Genomic DNA, 23,896 nt, shown 5'->3' on the forward strand with positions numbered 1-23,896 from the left:
TACACATGTTAACTATGATATGATCTTTCTAATTTTAATGCCAATTTTAAAGTATTGACCCCAATTTCACGATCCAGTGAACATGTAAAATGATAGTGCGAGTGGGGCATCCGTGTACTATGGACACATTCTTGTTTTACCAATAATTATTAAGATTCATAAATGCAATGCGAAAGTGAGTTCAATTTGCAACATATTTTCCTTGATTAATAATACTGCATTAATTCTTAATTAAAAGAATACTATGATTCAGCAGTTGAAATAATTCTAAGCATATTTCATGTATAAATTTTAAATTAATTTGAAAATACAAAATGTACTTTTATTATTTTATTTCCTCATGTTGACACTGGATTTAACTTTGACCTCTTTTGATTGACAGGACTATGTAAGATGTGGTGTGGCCAGTATGGCAAGTACAGATATCATTCTCACAGGTGAGTAGGGACATAAAATTGTTGGTATGCATAAGAAAACACTACTGACAAATTCTAATCATGTGAGAAACTGCAAAAAGTTCTGACTTCTGATTTTCATAATCAGACTTGGGTGGGGCAACGAAGACATTCAGGAACTTAAAGTTTCAGTCGTCCTTTAAGCAAATTCAATGATAATAAAATAAAACATTAGAAAAACATTAAGGTCTTTCCTCAAGAAGGGGAAAGACCTTAATGATTCATATTAAACAATCAAGTTAACTTCCAGTATAAATGCCTTTTAACCATTTGTTCTTATGAGAAAACACTTTTGAAGTAAAATAAATGTGATTGTAGGTTCCTATGACCATACAGTAAAGATGTGGGATACCAGAACACAAGATTGTGCAATGTCTGTTAACCATGGTCATCCAGTAGAAAGTGTTCTCATGTTTCCTTCTGGTGGAATATTTATGTCAGCAGGTATGAATAACAATTGTTAAGAAAAATAAAGAATGACGAGACAGCAACCCAATCAGGTAATGGCTTAACAAAAATAGGGAACTTAAAATCCATGGTTCTGCCAACAATCTTGGAAAATAACTTTACCTAATTTATGGTAAATATACTTATTTTGGGAGTCATTTCACAGCTTGAGATATACTATGGAAAGTGTCCAAATGATAGTGCTTCATTAATTGTCTTCATTTTATTACTAATAAAAAATCTGATGAGAGCTTTTGATTATAAATGACATTATTCCAATTAGAAAATACTTGTAAATAACTTATATTGTTATTATAAATATGTTTTAATGATGATAGCTATAATATTTGTGCTATATTTATCATGTTAATTTTACACGTTTTTAAAAAGGCCTGTTTTGGTCTAGATGGTGCATCTACTGTATTACTACCCTATCAATACTGAGGGTGTGAGTTCAAACATTGCAAGTGACAGTTCATCTGAAATGATGTTTTATTTTTCTGTCGAAGTTCTTGGTTGTCTCCAAGCACTTTGGATTCCTTCATCAATAAAACTAGATACCATGTTATAGTCAAGCTCAGCTGAAAGTTAACTGTATATATAAATACAGTGGTTCTATGAAGCTTCTTGTTACAAGTTAGCAGTAGTATGTATGAGGCAAAAATACTTGGTTAGCTATGCAGTCTAGCTCCTCAAAACTTTCAATTCAACTGAATTTGGCAAATGTTAGTCTCATCAGACATGACAATAAACAAATTAAAGATCAATATGATTTAACAGAAGATATTCGGTACATCTCATTAAAATAGGAACACAGTGTCTTAAAAACTAAAGGTCAACATATATTTTTCAACATGGGAATAAGACTGATTAGTACAGGGTTGTTGTTGTCATGTTTGAGCTGTTTATCTGAATCTACTGTTAGTGGTTTGCTCTACGTTGCATGCTGTACAGCAACTACTGGTACTTAAACCCACTTTATTTGTTTGGGCTGTTGTTGTATAGTTGTCTCATTGGCAATCATACAACATCTCTTACTTATTCCTATAACCTTCTGTTTTATAAGCTGTATTGATAGTAGATGAAACTTTTTTATTTTCTCCATTATTTCCCCCCCCCCCTTTGCAAGCCAAAGCTATCAGAGAAAAATAAGTTTTAATAACATAGTAAAGAGAAGATGCATTATTCTTTGAATGTTATTGAACTGCAAGAAAAGGCAGTAAATTTTCATTAACTAGAGTTTTATGGGAAACAAGAAAAAAGAAACAATTTGGAAGGCCTTATATTATTTATCATGTAGAAAAAAACATGTCATTCATTCATTATAAAATGAAATTTGAGCCATACTTTGTTACATTTTGGCTGCCGTTATTGTCTGAAATGTTAATTCTCATCAAATGATAAAATTCTTATGTTATTGAAGCATGAAATAAGGACTAGCCAATTTATTTGGCTGTCAGCAATCACAGTTTATATAGCGCTATAGTGATGGATTATAGAAGGGGATTATATATATTACTAATTATATTTCCTATTATTTCACTTAATTATTTCCATCTGGTCTTGGGGTAAGGTTTATGCTTTTATTTTGAGACAAAGGTAATACTTTAAAAAGCGTAAACAGTTGATTCTATTCCTGTGCTGCTGTGTTACTTTCAGTTTTATAGTCGTAATAGCTATACTTTGATAAAACTGCTGCTCCGAAAATAAAATTAGATGTTTAAACTTCGCCATATTCTTCAGTCATGAGATATAAATATTTTAATGATATAACAATGCATCTTCAATCAAGGTTAATGGTAATTGATTATTTTTTATATTTCATGATTTAGTGAATGAAATATGTATGTGACATTAAACAACGTTAATAATTGGGAATTTTAACTTTAGATTTTCAATTGAAGATCATACATATGCTGAATTGTTAATCATAATGTTCCTGAAAACTAGTCAAAAGAAGTCAATCAAAGTTTCTTAGATTCTTAAAACTAACATAACATGATGTTCTTTGCTTTCTATTTTATGTTTTTGTTTCGAAGACTCACAAATGTTTTTAAATATCTTTTATCTGGACACCTTTAGTTTCTAGCACAAAGAGTATTGACTGTTAGAACAACAAAGTTATATGTTTTGTCCAGCCCTCTCTAGTCTGAACAGATAAATGAGAAAGTCAACTTTACCTGAAAAGATAAATGAGAAAGTCAACTTTACCTGAACAGATAAATGAGATAGTCAACTTTACCTGAACAGATAAATGAGAAAGTCAACTTTACCTGATAGATAAATGAGATAGTCCACTTGACCTGAACAGATAAATGAGATAGTCAACTTTACCTGATAGATAAATGAGATAGTCCACTTGACCTGAACAGATAAATGAGATAGTCAACTTTACCTGAACAGATAAATGAGAAAGTCAACTTTACCTGAACAGAGAAATGAGAAAGTCAACTTTACCTGAACAGATAAATGAGATAGTCAACTTTATCTGAACAGATAAATGAGAAAGTCAACTTTACCTGAAAAGATAAATGAGAAAATCAACTTTACCTGAACAGATAAATGAGAAAGTCAACTTTACCTGAACAGATAAATGAGATAGTCAACTTTTCCTGAACAGATAAATGAGAAAGTCAACTTTACCTGAACAAATAAATGAGATAGTCAACTTTACCAGAACAGATAAATGAGAAAGTCAACTTTACCTGATAGATAAATGAGGAAGTCAACTTTACCTGAACAGATAAATCAGAATGTCACATTTACCTGTGCAGATAATTAAGAATGTCAACTCTACCTGTACAGATAACTGAGATTTTCAACTTTACCTGTTCAGATAAATAAGAATGTCAGATTTACCTGTACAGATAACTAAGAATGTTAGCTCTACCTGTATAGATAACTTAGACTGTCAACTCTACCTGTTTGGATAACTGAGCTTGTCAATTCTACCTGTACAGATATCTGAGACTGTCAACTTTACTTGTACAAATAAATGAGTTTGAAGACTATACCTGTCCATATAACCAATATTGTTAATTTTACCTGTACAGATCACTTAGAATGTCAACTTTACCTGTACAGATACATAAGATTGTCAGCTCTACCTGTATTAATGCCAGAGATCTTTGGCTCTACCTGTACTGATCACTAAAATAATTGTCAAATAGATAAGTTCAGATATCCAGGATTGTCAACTCTACCTGTACAGATCAATTAGATAGTCAACTGTACCTGTACAGATAACTGTCAGAGATTGTCAACTCGACATGTACAGCGAACAGAGATTGTCAACTCTACCTGTACAGATCAATTAGATTGTCAACTATACTTGTACAGATAACTGAGATTGTCAACTCGACATGTACAGATAACTGAGATTGTCAACTTTATTTGTGAAGATAATTGAGATCGTCAATTTTACTTGTACAAATAACCAAGAATGTCAACTCTACCTGTCCAGATATCTAAAATTGTCAACTGTACATGTACAGATAACAGATTGTCAACTCTACCTGTACAGATAACTGAGATTGTCAACTCTACCTGTACAGATAACTGAGATTGTCAAGTGAACATGTATAGATAACTGATATTTTAACTTTACCTCTACAGAAAACTGAGATTGTCCTACTTGTATCGATAACTGAAATTGTCAACTGTACATGTACAGCTAACAAAGATTGTCAACTTTACCTGTACAGATCACTAAGATTGTCAAGCTTACCTGTCCGTATATCAAAGATTGTCAACTTTACCTGCACAGATCACTTGGATTGTCAACTTCACCTGTGCAGATAACCAAAATTGTCATTTCTACCTGTACAGCTATCTGAGATTATCAACTCTACCTGTACAGATCACTTAGATTGTCAACTTACTTGTTCAAATACATGAGTTTGTGGACTATAACTGTCCATATAACCTAGATTGTCAACTTTATCTGTACAGATCACTTAGATTTTCAACTTTTCCAGTACAGATACATAAGATTGTCAGATTTACCTGTACTGACCAAAAAGATTGTCAACTCTTCCTGTACTAATTACTAAAATAATTGTCAACTGTACATGTTCAGATAACCAAGATTGTAAACTCTGCCTGTACATATCACTTAGATTGTCCACTCTACCTGTACAGAGAACAGAGATTGTCAACTGTGCATGTACAGATACACAAGATTGTCATCTCTACTTGTACAAATAACCAAGATTGTCAACTCTACCTGTACATATCACTTAGATTGTCCACTCTTTATGTACAGATAACTTACATGCAGATTGTCAACTCTATCTGTACAGATATCCAAGATTGTCAACTCTACCTGTACATATCACTTAGATTGTCAACTGTACCTGTACAGATACATGAGATTGTCAACTCGACATGTACAGTGAACAGAGATTGTCAACTCTACCTGTACAGATCAATTAGATTGTCAACTGTACCTGTACAGATACATGAGATTGTCAACTTTTCCTGTACAGATAACTGAGATTGTCAACTTTACTTGTACAATAAACCAACATTGTCAACTCTACCTGTACAGATATCTGAGAATGTCAACACTAGTACTCTACCTGTACAGATACTAATATTGTTAAAGGTGCATGTACAGATAACAGATTGTCAACTCTACCTGTACAGATAACAAGATTGTCACTTCTTCGTGTACAGATATCTGAGCTTGTACAGATAACTGAGATTCTCAACTGTACTTGTATAGATAACTGAGATATTAAACTTTACCTGTCGAGATAACTAAGATTGTCAACTCTAACTTAATAGATAACTAAGATTGTCAACTCTAACTTAACAGATAACTAAGATTGTCAATTCTAACTTAACAGATATCTAAGATTGTCAACTCTACCTGTACAGATAACTGAGATTGTCAACTCTGCATGTACAGATAACAGATTGTGAAATCTACCTGAAGAAATATCTGAGATTGTCAACTCTACTTGTATAGATAACTGAGATTGTCAACTTTACCTGTACAAAAAAGTGAGATTTTCATACTTGTACATGTAACTGGGATTGTCAACTCTAACTGTACAGATAACTGAGATTGTCAACTCTAACTTTACAGATAACTGAGATTGTCAACTCTTACTTTACAGATTACTGAGATTGTCAACTCTGCCTGTACAGATAACTAAGATTGTCAACTCTAACTTTACAGATTACTGAGATTGTCAACTCTAACTTTACAGATTACTGAGATTGTCAACTCTAACTTTACAGATTACTGAGATTGTCAACTCTAACTTTACAGATTACTGAGATTGTCAACTCTAACTTTACAGATTACTGAGATTGTCAACTCTGCCTTTACAGATTACTGAGATTGTCAACTCCAACTTTACAGATTACTGAGATTGTCAACTCTAACTTTACAGATTACTGAGATTGTCAACTCTAACTTTACAGATTACTGAGATTGTCAACTCTGCCTGTACAGATTACTGAGATTGTCAACTCTAACTTTACAGATTACTGAGATTGTCAACTCTAACTTTACAGATTACTGAGATTGTCAACTCTAACTTTACAGATTACTGAGATTGTCAACTCTGCCTGTACAGATTACTGAGATTGTCAACTCTAACTTTACAGATTACTGAGATTGTCAACTCTAACTTTACAGATTACTGAGATTGTCAACTCTAACTTTACAGATTACTAAGATTGTCAACTCTAACTTTACAGATAACTGAGATTGTCAACTCTAACTTTACAGATTACTGAGATTGTCAACTCTAACTTTACAGATTACTGAGATTGTTAACTCTAACTTTACAGATTACTGAGATTGTCAACTCTAACTTTACAGATTACTGAGATTGTCAACTCTAACTTTACAGATAACTAAGATTGTCAACTCTAACTTTACAGATTACTGAGATTGTCAACTCTACTTGTACAGATATCTGAGATTGTCAACTCTACCTTTACAAAAAAGTGAGATTTTCATACTTGTACATGTAACTGGGATTGTCAACTCTAACTGTACAGATAACTGAGATTGTCAACTCTAACTTTACAGATAACTGAGATTGTCAACTCTTCTTGTATAGATAACTGAGATTGTCAACTTTACCTGTACAAAAAAGTGAGATTTTCATACTTGTACATGTAACTGGGATTGTCAACTCTAACTGTACAGATAACTGAGATTGTCAACTCTAACTTTACAGATTACTGAGATTGTCAACTCTAACTTTACAGATTACTGAGATTGTCAACTCTAACTTTACAGATAACTGAGATTGTCAACTCTAACTTTACAGAGAACTGAGATTGTCAACTCTAACTGTACAGATTACTGAGATTGTCAACTCTGCCTGTACAGATAACTAAGATTGTCAACTCTAACTTTACAGACAACTGAGATTGTCAACTCTAACTTTACAGATTACTGAGATTGTCAACTCTAACTTTACAGATTACTGAGATTGTCAACTCTAACTTTACAGATTACTGAGATTGTCAACTCTAACTTTACAGATTACTGAGATTGTCAACTCTAACTGTACAGATTACTGAGATTGTCAACTCTAACTGTACAGATTACTGAGATTGTCAACTCTAACTGTACAGATAACTAAGATTGTCAACTCTAACTTTACAGATAACTAAGATTGTCAACTCTGCCTGTACAGATAACTAAGATTGTCAACTCTAACTTTACAGATTACTGAGATTGTCAACTCTAACTTTACAGATTACTGAGATTGTCAACTCTAACTTTACAGATTACTGAGATTGTCAACTCTAACTTTACAGATTACTGAGATTGTCAACTCTGCCTGTACAGATTACTGAGATTGTCAACTCTAACTTTACAGATTACTGAGATTGTCAACTCTGCCTGTACAGATTACTGAGATTGTCAACTCTAACTTTACAGATAACTGAGATTGTCAACTCTAACTTTACAGATTACTGAGATTGTCAACTCTAACTTTACAGATAACTAAGATTGTCAACTCTAACTTTACAGATTACTGAGATTGTCAACTCTACTTGTACAGATATCTGAGATTGTCAACTCTAACTTTACAGATAACTAAGATTGTCAACTCTTACTTTACAGATTACTGAGATTGTCAACTCTAACTTTACAGATTACTGAGATTGTCAACTCTACTTGTACAGATATCTGAGATTGTCAACTCTACCTGTACAGATAATTAAGATTGTCAACTCTAACTTTACAGATTACTGAGATTGTCAACTCTAACTTTACAGATTACTGAGATTGTCAACTCTAACTTTACAGATAACTAAGATTGTCAACTCTGCCTGTACAGATAACTAAGATTGTCAACTCTAACTTTACAGATTACTGAGATTGTCAACTCTAACTTTACAGATTACTGAGATTGTCAACTCTAACTTTACAGATTACTGAGATTGTCAACTCTAACTTTACAGATTACTGAGATTGTCAACTCTAACTTTACAGATAACTAAGATTGTCAACTCTGCCTGTACAGATAACTAAGATTGTCAACTCTAACTTTACAGATTACTGAGATTGTCAACTCTAACTTTACAGATTACTGAGATTGTCAACTCTAACTTTACAGATTACTGAGATTGTCAACTCTAACTTTACAGATTACTGAGATTGTCAACTCTAACTTTACAGATTACTGAGATTGTCAACTCTAACTTTACAGATTACTGAGATTGTCAACTCTAACTTTACAGATTACTGAGATTGTCAACTCTAACTTTACAGATTACTGAGATTGTCAACTCTGCCTGTACAGATTACTGAGATTGTCAACTCTAACTTTACAGAGAACTGATATTGTCAGCTTTACCTTCACAGAGAACATGAAATTAATTTACAGAGTCAACTCTTCCTGCATATATGCTCGAGATTGTCAGCTCTTCCTGATCATATAACCAATATTGGTCCCATGTATGTTTGTATGGAACAGCTAGTAAACAAGTTGTTCAGATTAAACAATTATGTTTGAATTTTGAGCACTTGATACTTTGTACTGTTTAAACTATTTATCTGTTTACTAAATTTGAAATTTATTGATTATAAATAAGAAAATTATGACATAATCAAAGAAAAGAACAGTTTCATTATTTTCAAATACATTTAAATTTAAATCAACATTTTATGCCGACATAAACGTGTCAAGTTTTTAGTAGAAGATAAAGTTTCTGTTTTCTAAGATAAAAGTAAATATAAATTGTCTTCTGAATTTTAGTTGTTATTGGATAGTAACCCTGTTTAATTTTACTAAAAGATTTAAATGAAAATCAGGATAACCAGCATTTTGAAACAGATTATAAATTTATTAAAATGATAAGGATATAGATATGAATAGGATTTTTTTTTAAATTTATGTGTGGGAATTAAATGTGATTTGTACAGATATTTATCTAATATTGCAAAATATGAAGTTTACTATCAAATAAAATGAAATATTAGTTTCTAGGCAGAAATTTTATTACAATTTATACTATTTTATTGGCATTATCATAAGAATTAGGTGAATTCTGTGGCACTTCTTCGTTTAATTCATAATACGAGATAAGATTTGGGATTTCTTATAGAATGACGCCCTGTGTATTACGTTAGTAAACCCTATAATTTGAAATAAATCTGTCAAGTGTTGAAGTAAAATACATGGAATTATAATTTAAAACAAAACTGAGGGCAAAATGCTAGATGATTTCTTATCAACTGTAAATTTTTCAATAAATATGAGAAATAAATAAGTGTTGTGAGAGCATAATCATCCTCTTAGATCCCTAGTGAACAGCCAAGCCGGTGGCCTGTTATATGGTGAACGTATAAAATGATATAAATTAGAATGAATAAAAGATAAAATACGAATCTCAAAATAATATTTTGATAGATTAATTTTTTAACAAGATGTTCTGACAAGAAATTTGGTTAAGGTTGATATAGTTCATAGAAATTTCATTATTTCTCTTGTAATTGTGTTGTTTTCTATTCCCTTGAAATTATACATCTAGTCAATTAATGCCTTGATTTACATCTGAAATTGTTCGCTCTTGTAAAGTACAAATTCTTATATAATACCACTACAAATTTGAAAACTACATTGCAGAAATTTCTCTGGTTAAATGTTCTGTTTCAACTTTAAAAGATGGAGTAACTACAAATGTAGAAGCAATTAATCTATTGTTTTCAAAAGGCCTTTTAAAAAACACTCAGGTTAAAAAACAAATATAATATTGTTTCATAAAACCATATAAACTTAATAAGCTGCTTAATCCCATCATATTCTTTTTTTAAATGAATATGTTTGGATATTTGTTTTGGCAGAGTACTGGATTCCATTACATATTTGGAAATGATGAATGCTATCTTAAGTTCTGTTTCGTCAATTTTCTTAAAAAAAACTTGACTGAAATATTTGCAGGATTTCAATTGGTAAAAGAAAGATAAAAAATTATTGTGCTTGACAATTTTTGAGTATTGCTGGGAAGAACCTAATAAGATCATGGTCCAGTTATTGTATGGTCCAGTTTAGTTCTGCTGGGAAGAACCTTATAGGATCATGGTCCAGTTTAGTTCTGCTGGGAAGAACCTTATAGGATCATGGTCCAGTTATTGTATGGTCCAGTTTAGTTCTGCTGGGAAGAACCTTATAGGATCATGGTCCAGTTATTGTATGGTCCAGTTTAGTTCTGCTGGGAAGAACCTTATAGGATCATGGTCCAGTTATTGTATGGTCCAGTTTAGTATTGCTGGGAAGAACCTTTTAGGATCATGGTCCAGTTATTGTATGGTCCAGTTTAGTTCTGCTGGGAAGAACCTTATAGGATCATGGTCCAGTTATTGTATGGTCCAGTTTAGTATTGCTGGGAAGAACCTTATAGGATCATGGTCCAGTTTAGTATTGCTGGGAAGAACCTTATAAGATCATGGTCCAGTTATTGTGGTCAGTTACATTTGATAGAACACTATTATTTGCTGATTGTTTATCTGTCTTCCCAGAAGTAGTGATAGCTTATTAGCCTCTTATCATCTTAACAGAAGCGGATATAGACAGTATAAAAAGACACAAATGTACTTTTAATTTTATTTTTCAACAACAGCTAATTAAAGACTTGTGCTATTATAATGACCCAATTGTCTTTGATAAGTTCGGATGAGATACTAATGTTAGGAAGGGGTGTTTATTGAGTAAACGGAGGAGTTGGTATATCTGCTTATTATTATAACATCAGAAGTGTGAACATCATAGAAACTATAGACATTTATACATGTGCTAAGATCATCACATTGTATTACAAATCACAGGCAAAATAACACGAATTAAACAAAGCAATGACATTAATCAACATTGGAACAGTCAGAGATTCAAATTTGCCGTGACTATTGGATGAAATTAGAAATCTCGGCAGGATATATGTTAACATAAAAGCAAATTAGTCATAGATCAATGCCTCTCTCTGCCGTGATTCCCAATGGCAATGAGTTTTACAGGATTTTGTCTGGGGATAAAAGTGCCCTGGGGATGGGTAATTGCCACATGATGTTATACGAGGGCAAGGGTCAATTTAGGACCCATCAAAAACTATGTTTGATAACTCTGTGGTTCACTAAACACTCATAAAATATAATGATTTGATACTTGCTGGTAAATTAGTCAAGGGTGGCTTAGATTTATAGTTCTATAAAGAAGTAATTAAGTCCATAAATAAACTATTAATTTTATATTTATTTACATGCAGGGATCAAAGCAGAGGAATTAAGTCCTTTATGTCATCTCTGAAGCTTTGAAATGTTTGGATGAGATATTATTTTTGATAGGAAAAATAATCAAAAGATTTGTTTTAACTGCTGCAATTTATATATAAATATTATTAATTAACATATATTATTAATAATTATAGTTTCTACTGAGGCTTTGCATGTTGCTACTGGTTAGTGCAAGTAAGACCTTCTCATAACTGCTTTTCTCATCATTTGTCAAAATTAAATTTAATAACACAAAATTAAATGACTTTAAACAATTTAGTGTTCACCATTTGTGCAACATAATGACAGCCTACTGTAAAGATCTAGAGAAGGTCAAACAATCTATACTTTGTAACAGTAGCTTCAGGTTCTGGACCAATCTCTGCTTGAGTCAGTTGGACCAGGCACTGCAGACTTTTCTGCTCTGATTAGGGCTACTAAAAACTCTGATTAAACCTGAAGTTACAAATAATTTGGAGCTATTTATTCTTGTCAGAAAATTACACTGTCCCACAATGCATTGTTGTTAGCCTGCTGAGTGGCATGTTTACTGCCTGGATCTTCAGCCAGAATCACAGACTAAGAATGATGTTGTTAAAGGGAAACAACTCTAATATTTGACAAAAGTAAATGTACGCCAAAAAGTGTGATTGATACTGACCTGATTCTGTACTATATTTCTAATGAATACATTGTGTACCTGTAGTTATGACGGATTCCTTACATTCTTATCGACTGTCACAATATGTAAGAGAGATTAACTCACGTTAATCACTATTTAATTACAAAACAGATATAATAACTTTATAACATTGCCAAGCAAGAAAAAAAATATGATTAATTGCTTTATAGTTGATACACATGCCAAACTATACAATTATTTGATGGCTTTTCTCTTTCTTCTGTTATATCCTAAAGACCACCAATGGTTTATTGTTTAAGAAACAAGTACTTGACAGTATTTCTATTCCTTTGAGCTCTTTGTGTCATGTCCTACAGTTTTCTCACAAAGATGATGTTGGTTATATTTAGACTCTGATGAATACATTGATACTATTTTTCCTATACATTTCTTTGGCTCCCGAAACAATTAAAATATCCTCTTTAATACCTAAGGAAGGGAAAACAATTAACCTATCCTCTTTAATACCCAAGGAAGGGAGGAGATATAGACTATTGTCCATTCTTTAGTTTGTCTGTCTTCTATCCTCTCTTTAAAATACCCAAGGAAGGGAGGAGATATAGACTATTCTTTAGTTTGTTCTTTAGTTTGTCTGTCTTCTATCCTCTTTAATACCCAAGGAAGAGAGGAGATATAGACTATTCTTTAGTTTGTGTCTTGGTTTAGTTTCGACTAGAGGAAGATATTTTGTTAGTTTATGCATCATGTGTTATGACTAAGGTTCCTCACTTGTATAAGGTGATGTTAACCTTTATTTAATGAATATCTTTAGACTCTTTTAGGTATACATTGAATATATTGAACTAGCATACATTATTGTTTAGGGGACAGCTGAAACCCTCCTCAGGGTGCAGTGTTTTCTCTGTGCTATTGAATTAATAATAATAATAATTTCCATTCTCTATTCTATTGAAATAATTTTTTGACTCCCTTAAATTATAAAACTATCCTCTTGCATAAGGAAATTGGGTTGGGAGATATGGACTTTTGTTTTTTCATCTTGGTTTTGTTTTGCCTTTAACAAAAGAAGATCTTAGGTCAATTATGCATCATGTTTGATGTTATAGTTTTTACACTGAAGTAAAGTGATGTTGACCTTTATTTAATACATGAATGGATGTAGTTTTGCTTATAAAAGGTCCTGATTGAAGCAACCACAAATTACTGAAGAATGAGCTCTTGTTGTTGAAGCATCTCTTTAAGGGATGAAGATTCACCAAAAAAATAGGTGACCTTGAGGGTTTGACCTTTATGTTACGCATGATTGAATTCCATTAATTTTTGTGTTAGTTTTGAGCAACCACAAATGGTAGAGGATTCTTGTATGACTTGATGCATCTTTTAGGATGATAATTTTCCAGTCACTATAACAAGATGGTCCTTTAACAGATTTGAATTAAAGAAGAAATGGGTTTTTGGATAAGCTGCTGTTTGCTGCAGCTCAACTTCTTGTTTTCATATAAAATACTTCTTAAAAGCATGGGTTACATTAATAGTTATTATAATGCAGTCAAATATTTCCAGTTGCCCCTTTTATATTTGAAATATAATAAAAATATTTTAAATCAGCAAGACAAATATGAAAACTTATGCCATGACTTTGAAGAAAGTGATAACATACACGTTGAATTAATAATTTACTGTTATGGCAAAATATAATTAGACTGGGTAGACAAAAGATTAATTATGAAAAAATCTGCAGTAGCAATTTACATATTCCTAATAATAATTTTCATTCCAATCTGTCTGTCATCTGAGTATATTAAATACAGAATTTATTTGGTCCTAAATCAACTTAGTTGGTACACATGTTAGAATAATTATGTTGGCTTTGGAGATTTTGACTATCTGACATATATACTAGTGTTAATCAGTTATCCAGAACTTGTCAAACATCATACCCTGTCATTATATTCCAACAAAATTATAATTAATTATCTTTCATGCCATTTTGAATCAACTGCCAATAGTTTGGGGAAAATTGGTAGAAATATGTCTATTGAAGTGATAATTCATTTTCCAGGATTTTTTCTGGGATTTTGAGTGTATGTTGCAATTTTGTCAAATAAATGAAAAACATATCAGAAGACTGGGAAATATTTACTTTTATATATAGTGCCAACAAAACAAATTTCCCTTTTCATGTTTTTACAATAATTTTTTTTTATCTCCCAATTAAATTACTTTATAAGAGTTATCTCCCACTACCTCCCATTTAAATACATTTATTAAAGGTTTATTTCCCAATTTAATACATTTATAAAAAAGTTATCTCCTATTTAAATACATTTTTAAAAGAGTTATCTCCCATTTCAATACATTTTAATATATCTGCCTATAGGAAAAATAAACCATAATTTGAATCATAAAAATAATGGACCATTCTTATATGACAGTCAGGGTTTAATTTACACTTAATTAGAAGTGAAAGTGTTCTTATTCCTTTTACAAAATTGTCTTTCAAAATGAAAGACCATTTTAATACACTGCTTTCTACCAAAATGTATTACTTACCAGATTTAATTACTTACTTTTAATATTGGGGGTTAAGAGAAAAATAAATTTATTTTGATGATCTTTTTGAGTTATTATAGTGACATCTGATTTACTGTTCTAATTGTCTGTTATTTTCTATGGTCAGCTATAAATCTCATCTTATTCAGACAGAAAGAGTATGCTGTAATAATGGCAGAAAATTAAACTGAAGGTATAAATATATTTTGAAGCTGATAGATCTTTCATTACATATGTCTTTCAATTAATAACATTTCACAGTTCATATCCTCTAAAAGCACAATCCACTTGATACCAAACAATACCACAATCATCCTTATACCTCATGCTAAGAAGTATATAGACCCAACAGTCTGTCCCTCTGTCTGTCAGATATTTTAATTTCTGGATTATTTCTCAAGCTTATTGTATGATTGATTGTTGCTTGTTTAATGTCCTGTGGCAAATATTTCATACATATTTAGGGTCTGAATAAATTAAAAATGGTTACAATCATCAGCAGACTCACTGCTGCAATTTAGTTGGTCTTCCAGGATTTTTGGACTGTAAATGAAAAGAACATAGTTTGGACAATAATGGTCCAATTTTAAATTCAAGTTACATAAAAAACTTTAAACCTGGATAGTTTATATATTTTGTGATAGATTTAAATTTTCAGACGTTTTAGATATTGATTTTGAAATTATTATTATGCAACAGACACTAAGAAAAGTTCAGTAAAACAGTTCCCAATAGAATTTCCAGACCATTAAAAATAAGTCTTAAGGCTGACACTTTGGGTATCGCTTAATTTGATCAAATTAACAACTGACGATTATATGTTTTCAGCGTTTCACACTTCATTATTCAATTAATGTTAATGATCTAATTTATCTGAGAAGTAAAAAGACTGTTTGATGTACAACATAAAAAGAATATATACAAATATTTTGATGTATTACAGAAGAAAGAATATAAGTAAATATTTTGTATACTGCTTTTTATGTCACTGTGGAGGATGGTTCATGTGATTATTTTTGAATTAGCGAGATATAAACTGTTTTATTTCATAATTACGAAAGATATCAAAGTTATTTAAATGAAGATTGTGTTTTCGTTGCTTTTTACATTTGTTTTGTACAGGATGTTTTTGCATTGTTACGGATTATTTCAGCTCATCCAATAACTCGTTAAACTTGCATTAGCATCCTAATTAACCTTATTAATTAAAGAAACTATTGTCAAACAAAAGAAATTAGAGTGATTAGTTTCCTTTGAGTTTTGGTGGTCTTTCAGCACGAAAAGAAGTTAAAAGTGAATTAGAAATCAAAGAAATTATTTCATTTAAACAGGTAGATATCTCTAGAGCCCTTTGACACATTTCACCCTCTTATTGAGACGAAAAAAAGAAAACATCCAATCCGCTAATTTATTATGTTTTTACAAAGCTTAGACATTCTTCAAATATATTGCACTTGTTTGATATGAACATAACTCTGTTGTAGAATATTTCTATCTTTAGAGCGGTTAAAATGGAAATCAGTTGAATAAAAATAGAGGTGGAAGTTACCAAAGGTATATTCAAACTCATTAGAATAGACAACGTAATGGTAAAAAAAGAAGAAAAAAAAAATCAAGGTGGTACCCAACACTGTTTCTAAAATTAATTTGGGTCCATTACTTTTCATAAAATTTTGACAAAGTATTTACTTTGACCCTTTGACAAAAATATAAAATTTTCAAAAAATTTTAACCAACCATTTTTTTCAGAAAGATTACACTGGTTATATAGCAGTTTGACAAACACTGATTTTGATCATTAAGAAACTCAATATTCTACATCGTGATTAAAATGTTTAGATGATTTTACAGAGTTATCTCCCTGTAGTGTTAGGTACCACATTAGGCAGATTCTGCTCCACATTTTATAGTTAAATGTGTATCAAGACCACAACTTTTCTTAGTAGCATTCAGATACAGTAATTATAAAGTACCAATCACTTTTAAGAAAAATCTTTTGTATGTTCAAAATCTAGGTTAAGCTAAAAATATCCATCATTTAAAAAAAAAATCTTTCAAAAAGGAACTAGTTTAAAAAATCACTGAAGCCATCTAACTAAGTACAAAAGGTTAACCAATTTGCTTTTGCCTAAATAATTTACTAAAACTACTTTCAAACTGTAATATCAGTGTTTTTTTATTGTCATTTATCCATATAGAGGACCATTCAGAAAGTGATTAACAAGTGAAAGTATACCCCACTATTTGTGGACAAAAGAAAACTTGATCCCCTTTCTTCAATTTTGATTCAGAATAACAGGAATAAATCTTATTCCCAATATCTATTAAATCTGTATTTTATTTCTTATGAATAATAATTTGGCAAACCAAAAAAATGACTGTTCAGATAAAACTGCAAACAATTTGAATTATTCTCAACAAAACTTGTAATTGAAGTGCAGCAAAAATAGTGAAGCAGTCCACATAAAAGTTAATTTATGATAAATTTACTACAATTTAAACAGACAGAAGAGACTTTTAGTCTAATTGAAGTCAGTTGTTGAAAGAAATCATTAGAAGTTTAATTGAGAAAGTTATAAACAAGATTAATCAAGGAGTTTTTGTTACATGCAGTGGTGAAATAAAATCAACACATGTCTAATACTGTAAATGTTGAATTTGTTGAATTCATTTAAGAATTGAATACTTCTTTTTTTTTAAATTTATTTAACTCTGTGTCGAGATCTCCTGTGTCATCATGAATATTACATTTCATTTTGATATGAAGGTTAATTTCAGAATTTCACAAGATTGTTGTTAGCCAATCAAAATAACTTATTATAATGAAACATACATGTAAAGTTATGATTGAGAAATTGATTAATCATCTGATCATGTTATGGATGCTTGTCCATTAGTGAAAACTGATTTGGCCTTGTCTTTTTTTCTGTTTGTATTATTGGTTTGCTGATAAATAGAATTGTTATTTACCCAGCATCTTTATATTGATACATTTGATTGCTGGATGCATGTAAAAGATTAATATATAATGATGATAATCAGAGAACAATTTTACACTATGTTTTTCTTATTTGTTAAATGTACTAAGTCTTAAAGGGTAGCCAGTCAATAGTAATGTTATAGATTGATTGATTGGTGTTTAATGCCACTGTCAGCACTATTGTGCTATTTCATAGCAGTCAGTTTGTATTGTTGGATGTAGCCAGAGTGCCCAGAAAGAACCTCTGATCTTTGTTTGAAAAACTGACAATCATGGTCATTTTCGATTGAAGTCTTGGCATCTGCTCCTTTAAGGATTCCAACTAACAACAGGCTAGTGAAACATAAGTAAGACCACTCGGCCGCAGTAAACCCTTACATTATCGAACATTGAGTCAAAGCATGTTACACTATTCCTTTATCTAAATAACAATTTTATTCCATTGAAGCATACTGTAGAAACTGTCAACATCCTCCAAATTTACTCCAATAACTTTGTGATTTAGGATGTTATGAGAATTTGTGATGTAGCCTTTCTTTGATCAGAAAGAGGTAATGACCTTTACAGATCTAATCTAGAAGTGCAAATTAATTTGTTGCAGAGAAATAGTTGTTGAGTATATATCTTTCAACATCAAGCTTGATGTGTTTCATTAATCTCAAATTCACATCCACCAGTTGTTTGGCAATGAGGCAAGAAGAACCGATTTCTGTCTTATAATTACTGTATATTGTTATATTTGGTGTAATTCATTCTGGATAATACATTATAGCCATCATCGATGGAAAAATTACGATTTATATACCACATGTCACCTGACACAAGGAAGAGAAAAAAACGGGTTATTATTATATATTGACGTGATATCGTGTTATGGCAGATTAGGAAACTCAGATCCCCTACATCTATTACAGCTGTTTATTTCTGTTTTCATTATGTTATTTTTTACTGCATAACATTAATATAAGAAGCATCTGTATCAATTTGACGATGCATTTTGAGGGGTCTTAATGTGCATACTAAACATGTAGTTAATCATTAATTGAAAGGTTTTAAGAAATGTCCAGGGGTCTAATGCACATTTTTAATATGTACTGAATAACTAATTGAAAGGTTTTGGACAGTAAAAGGGTCTAAATCAACATAGTTTGGAATTTTGTAACCCATTTTTTCACTTCTACTGTGACTTTTATCAGTCATTGACCAGTGAGTTAATTAATTTATGTATTTTATCATAGTGCAAAGCAGTGGATCCTGCATACTTTTACTATCACAAATCATTTCAATCAAGGTAGAAAAAATTGTTTATATATTTTTGTAATTGGTTGGATATTGGAAGAAGAAGCATGTTGATATTGAATTGATATAAAACAGATTATTTGTTATTTCATTTTATTTCCTGTAATTGTATAAAGATAAAGATTGATCTTAATTAATGTGGATTTTGACACATTGAAAGATGGATTACTGAAAGGGAGACTACTCAAAGATGAGATGCTGGGTTACTGTTGTATTACTGTCTCCACATCATTTTTTACCTGCAAGAATAGACCCTGAAAGAAGTTTTGCTTTAATTTAGACATGCTTCAGAAAACTATATGTTAATTAAGTAGCCTTATTTTATCACAAGTTGACATGTATAACTTCTGAAGATAAAAATCTTTACAATATGTTCTGTTTGTTGCTTGAAGACATTCCTTATCAAAAGATGGAATGGTGTAAAGCTTTGAAGACCCACATTTTAAAATGTGGACCTTTGTAACTTTGAAGACTGACATTTTGAACTTTGGACTTGTGTAACTTTTGAAGACCAATTACTGTACAAGTAAATATGTGTTATTCTTTAAAACTACATGTTTGTTTTCTTTTAAAGATTATCTGTATTGCTGTAAACTGAATGAGGTGATTGGATGCTACTATTGATAACTCAGATGCTGTGGTTTAATGGTTTATAAAATTACTGCTGATAACTGATTTTAATGACAAAAATGTTCTGTTTTTGAAAATAGCATGCTCCCACAAAGAGAGGTTGTGGAAGATACAAATTATTTTAGTAGGCAATTTGACAGCAAAATACTATCGATAAGTTTTTTTGTGTCCATGAAAGTCTTTTGGCTTCAAACATGAAAAAAAGATGAAAAGTGACTATTTGTCTTTGGTGTTTGATATCCCAACCTCTTAGGAGTCTATGATAGTTCTTTACATGTTCACATGTCATTCTCAACAACTATGCTTATGATGAATTATTCTGATTAATTATATACACATTTATTAAATAGCAAGAAATATATATGTATCCTAGTGACTTACATAAATCATTTCTATCAACCATATCATAATTCAGCTTGTTTATATGGAATTCGCATTTATGAAAGTTATTGTGAATTACATCAAATTAATTAATCAAATTTTATTACATATTTGCCATGTTTATTGGCACTTCTCCAGATGGTATCCAGAAAAACTATCTCTCAGTTTGAAATTTATTTAGAAAAGTTCAACTTTCATATTACTTTATTTTAAAGTGTCTTACACTATTACTTGTTGAATTCTGGTTGTCACAAGGAATCAGAGCTTAATTTATATGTGTAACTTGGTTGTAAATTTGTTTGGGTAATATATATATTTGTTAAAAAAATTAGAACCTGTACATAGAATCGAAGTGATGCAGTTTCAGTTAGCTGCACCTACCAATACAAGTAAATAGAACCTTAGTTTGATCATATTTATTTATATAATGGATTGCCAAACAAGTTATTGCAACTTATATTAATACCTCACCACTCTGCAGGAGCGAGTGCTGCCTTGTAGCAGCATTAGCCAACTCTTTTTAGATATCTACAAGGGTGTCTTTTTCATGCAAGAGATATGGCTCTCTCTTAACACAGGTCAGTCATTTATTGTCCCCTTCCGATGGACTATCATCTTTTCTCAAGACCGTATTTGCAAATGGTGTCGATGGAGAGCCGAAAATTCAGTCCCTGAAATTTTCTCTCGCGAGCTGGGATTTAACCAGGAACCTTTGTGTTAGTAGTCTGATGGGCCTTAGTGCTAATCATGATCTTAAAATTTTTGGATTTGTTTAACTTTGATTATAAGAGTGGTAGCCGGGAAAAACAAAGTTAAGAACTGTAAATTTCACATGTTTAATCACTCCTCTTATGTCATCATACAATGGGTGTTGTCAAGAAATTCTCTATGAGTTACATTAAAATGAATACAGAAAGCATAAAAAGATATCATTACTTGCATTTTCTACTTTAATTCAATTAAAATGCTCTTGGTACATGTACTAAAAAGTATAAGTAATTCACGAACTTGAACTCAAATGTTATAAAATATTCAACTTGCAACCAACCAACCTTAATCATAAACTCACGCATTCTACAATGATGAACTATTGTGTTATTCTGTTATTCAGTCACTCATTTAATATTTTTCTATAATTGAATATTATAGGATTAGTTATTCTATAATTATGGTCCATATCTCCTACAATAAATCTAACTGAAGCTAGGAGCTCATTAATTTTTAATTATAAGATCATTAATAAAAAATACAAATTGTCATTAGCATTAAATGAAGAAGTTATAAGTCATTCTTCCAAGAAGACTTTTTGTTTGATGTGTAATTTCTGGTAGACAAGTTTTAATGTAAAGGTTCTATTTTGAAGATGATTTTACCATTATTACATATAAAATCTTACTTCTGCATAGTCATGAAATACGCTCCTAAAACTATTTACATGTTAATTCATTAAAACAGAAGTAATAATCATAAAACCTTTTCAAAGAACTTTTCATAGCATATGACATAGGAATTATTGCAAATATAAAATCCAAATTCATGTATTGCGTCTTTGATGAAGGTATCATATTTTACCTGCGGACCCTCAGAAGAAGTGTTCACACATCATTTGTTGTGCTATGAATGTTACCCCATCTTAAACGATCAAAGTAAAGCAATCAAAAATATGTTTCAATATTTGCGAAAAAAGCGAACATAATCGTCAAATAAATAGCAAAATTTCTTCATATAAAAACGATAATAGCGCAACATTAAATGTTTCATCGTAAAAATGCAATAAGGACAATGGTATTTACGTGTAGTTTAATAGCTCAGCAGAAGATCACATTTGAAAACACTCGAACATAGAGAGTGGTATCCTCTCGTGCATACTTAGGTTAACGATCATGATGTAAAAGTATATGACAACAACATATGATTTTGGCATTATACAGTTTAATGAAAAATGATGTTTTTGATTAAAACGATCATTTGCATTGGAATTTAGTTGGAAATTATGTATTTCTGATCTTGCCTCTAGAGATCTTGTAATTATGCCAGATTTCATCTTGAGAGTTGTCCCAGAAATGTATTGTTACAGTACAGATATTGACTGAAATGTTTTAATTTGAATGAATTTGAAAATATAGTTAAGGTTATTTCTCATTCTCATACAAAACAGAATATTTTTGTAAGGTTCAAGACAGCAGACATTTCCAATTGCTCTTTCTGCACTTTCAATTTTACATTTGAAAAAAAAATCTTAAAATAATTGTACAATGCAGTGAAATGATATAATTTAAATGAAGTTGAAAATTTGACGTTAGCTAGGTTTGGTTTTATCCTTGTTTCTCATTTTCAAGAAAAAAAACCAACAGAATCAGTTTTGTAAGGTGTCCAAACAACAAAAATTTTCAAATGCTCTTTATGCACTGTCAACGTTTAACCGTCTTAAATATTTTGTTCATAATATATATGCTTTCATCAATTCTAGAATAATAGTCAACGGTTTGATGTAAACTTATAATGTTGTCATCACAATGGACCAAGTAAGAAATTCAACTTTCTTTCATAGTGTTGTACAGCCTTGGCATTCTTAAAAATGAGTATGAAGGTCAAAAGTTATGGCCTTCCAATATATTAGTGCCATTTCTGGACTGGTCAGTTGTATTTACATATATTTTTTCTCTCTGATGGTTGTGGTCTTTAAATGTAGTGACTGCCTCATCAGAAAATAGGTACAAAAAAGTTATTTCAGTATAGCATATATATTACCCAGAATGCAGTTTTAGTATATGTTGTAGTTACAGGCTTGTCAAAGTTATGTTTTACCAATTTTAAAAGAAGAATTATTTTTTCATTGCAGGAGGAAATGTGATAAAAGTATGGGATGCTTTAGCTGGAGGGAGATTATTGACCACACTCTGTCACCATCATAAAACTATCACAACACTGGCATTCTGTAAAAACTATCAACGATTGATCTCTGGATCTATAGACAGGTAAGGTATAGAGTGTGGGATGTCACCATCATAAAACTATCACAACACTGGCATTCTGTAAAAACTATCAAAGATTGATCTCTGGATCTATAGACAGGTAGGGTATTAAGTGTGGGATGTCACCATCATAAAACTATCACAACATTGGCATTCTGTAGAAACTATCAACGATTGATCTCTGGATCTATAGACAGGTAGGGTATAGAGTGTGGGATGTCACCATCATAAAACTATCACAACACTGGCATTCTGTAAAAACTATCAACGATTAATCTCTGGATCTATAGACAGGTAGGGTATAGAGTGTGGGATGTCACCATCATAAAACTATCACAACACTGGCATTCTGTAAAAACTATCACAATTAATCTCTGGATCTATAGACAGGTAGGGTATAAAGTGTGAGATGTCACCATCATAAAACTATCACAACATTGGCATTCAGTAAAAACTATCAAAGATTGATCTCTGGATCTATAGACAGGTAGGGTATGGAGTGTGTAATGTCACCATCATAAAACTATCACAACACTGGCATTCTGTAAAAACTATCAAAGATTGATCTCTGGATCTATAGACAGGTAGGGTATAGAGTGTGGGATGTCACCATCATAAAACTATCACAACACTGGCATTCTGTAAAAACTATCACAATTAATCTCTGGATCTATAGACAGGTAGGGTATAAAGTGTGAGATGTCACCATCATAAAACTATCACAACACTGGCATTCTGTAAAAACTATCAAAGATTAATCTCTGGATCTATAGACAGGTAGGGTAT

General features: G+C 31.2%; 1 protein-coding gene across 1 annotated transcript in view; it reads left to right on the plus strand.

The window, feature by feature from the left end:
* The window catches only part of LOC134714528 (U3 small nucleolar RNA-associated protein 15 homolog), a 49,560-nt gene that overhangs the window by 17,146 nt on the left and 8,518 nt on the right, over positions 1-23,896 (plus strand). The window contains exons 5-7 of the mRNA XM_063575834.1: positions 383-437; positions 774-899; positions 22,978-23,113. Of these exons, the coding sequence (XP_063431904.1) occupies positions 383-437; positions 774-899; positions 22,978-23,113 (317 nt within the window). The remainder of the gene's footprint in view (positions 1-382; positions 438-773; positions 900-22,977; positions 23,114-23,896) is intronic.

The sequence above is a fragment of the Mytilus trossulus genome, chromosome 4 (assembly GCF_036588685.1).
Source record: "Mytilus trossulus isolate FHL-02 chromosome 4, PNRI_Mtr1.1.1.hap1, whole genome shotgun sequence".
NCBI classification, from domain to species: Eukaryota; Metazoa; Mollusca; class Bivalvia; order Mytilida; family Mytilidae; genus Mytilus; species Mytilus trossulus.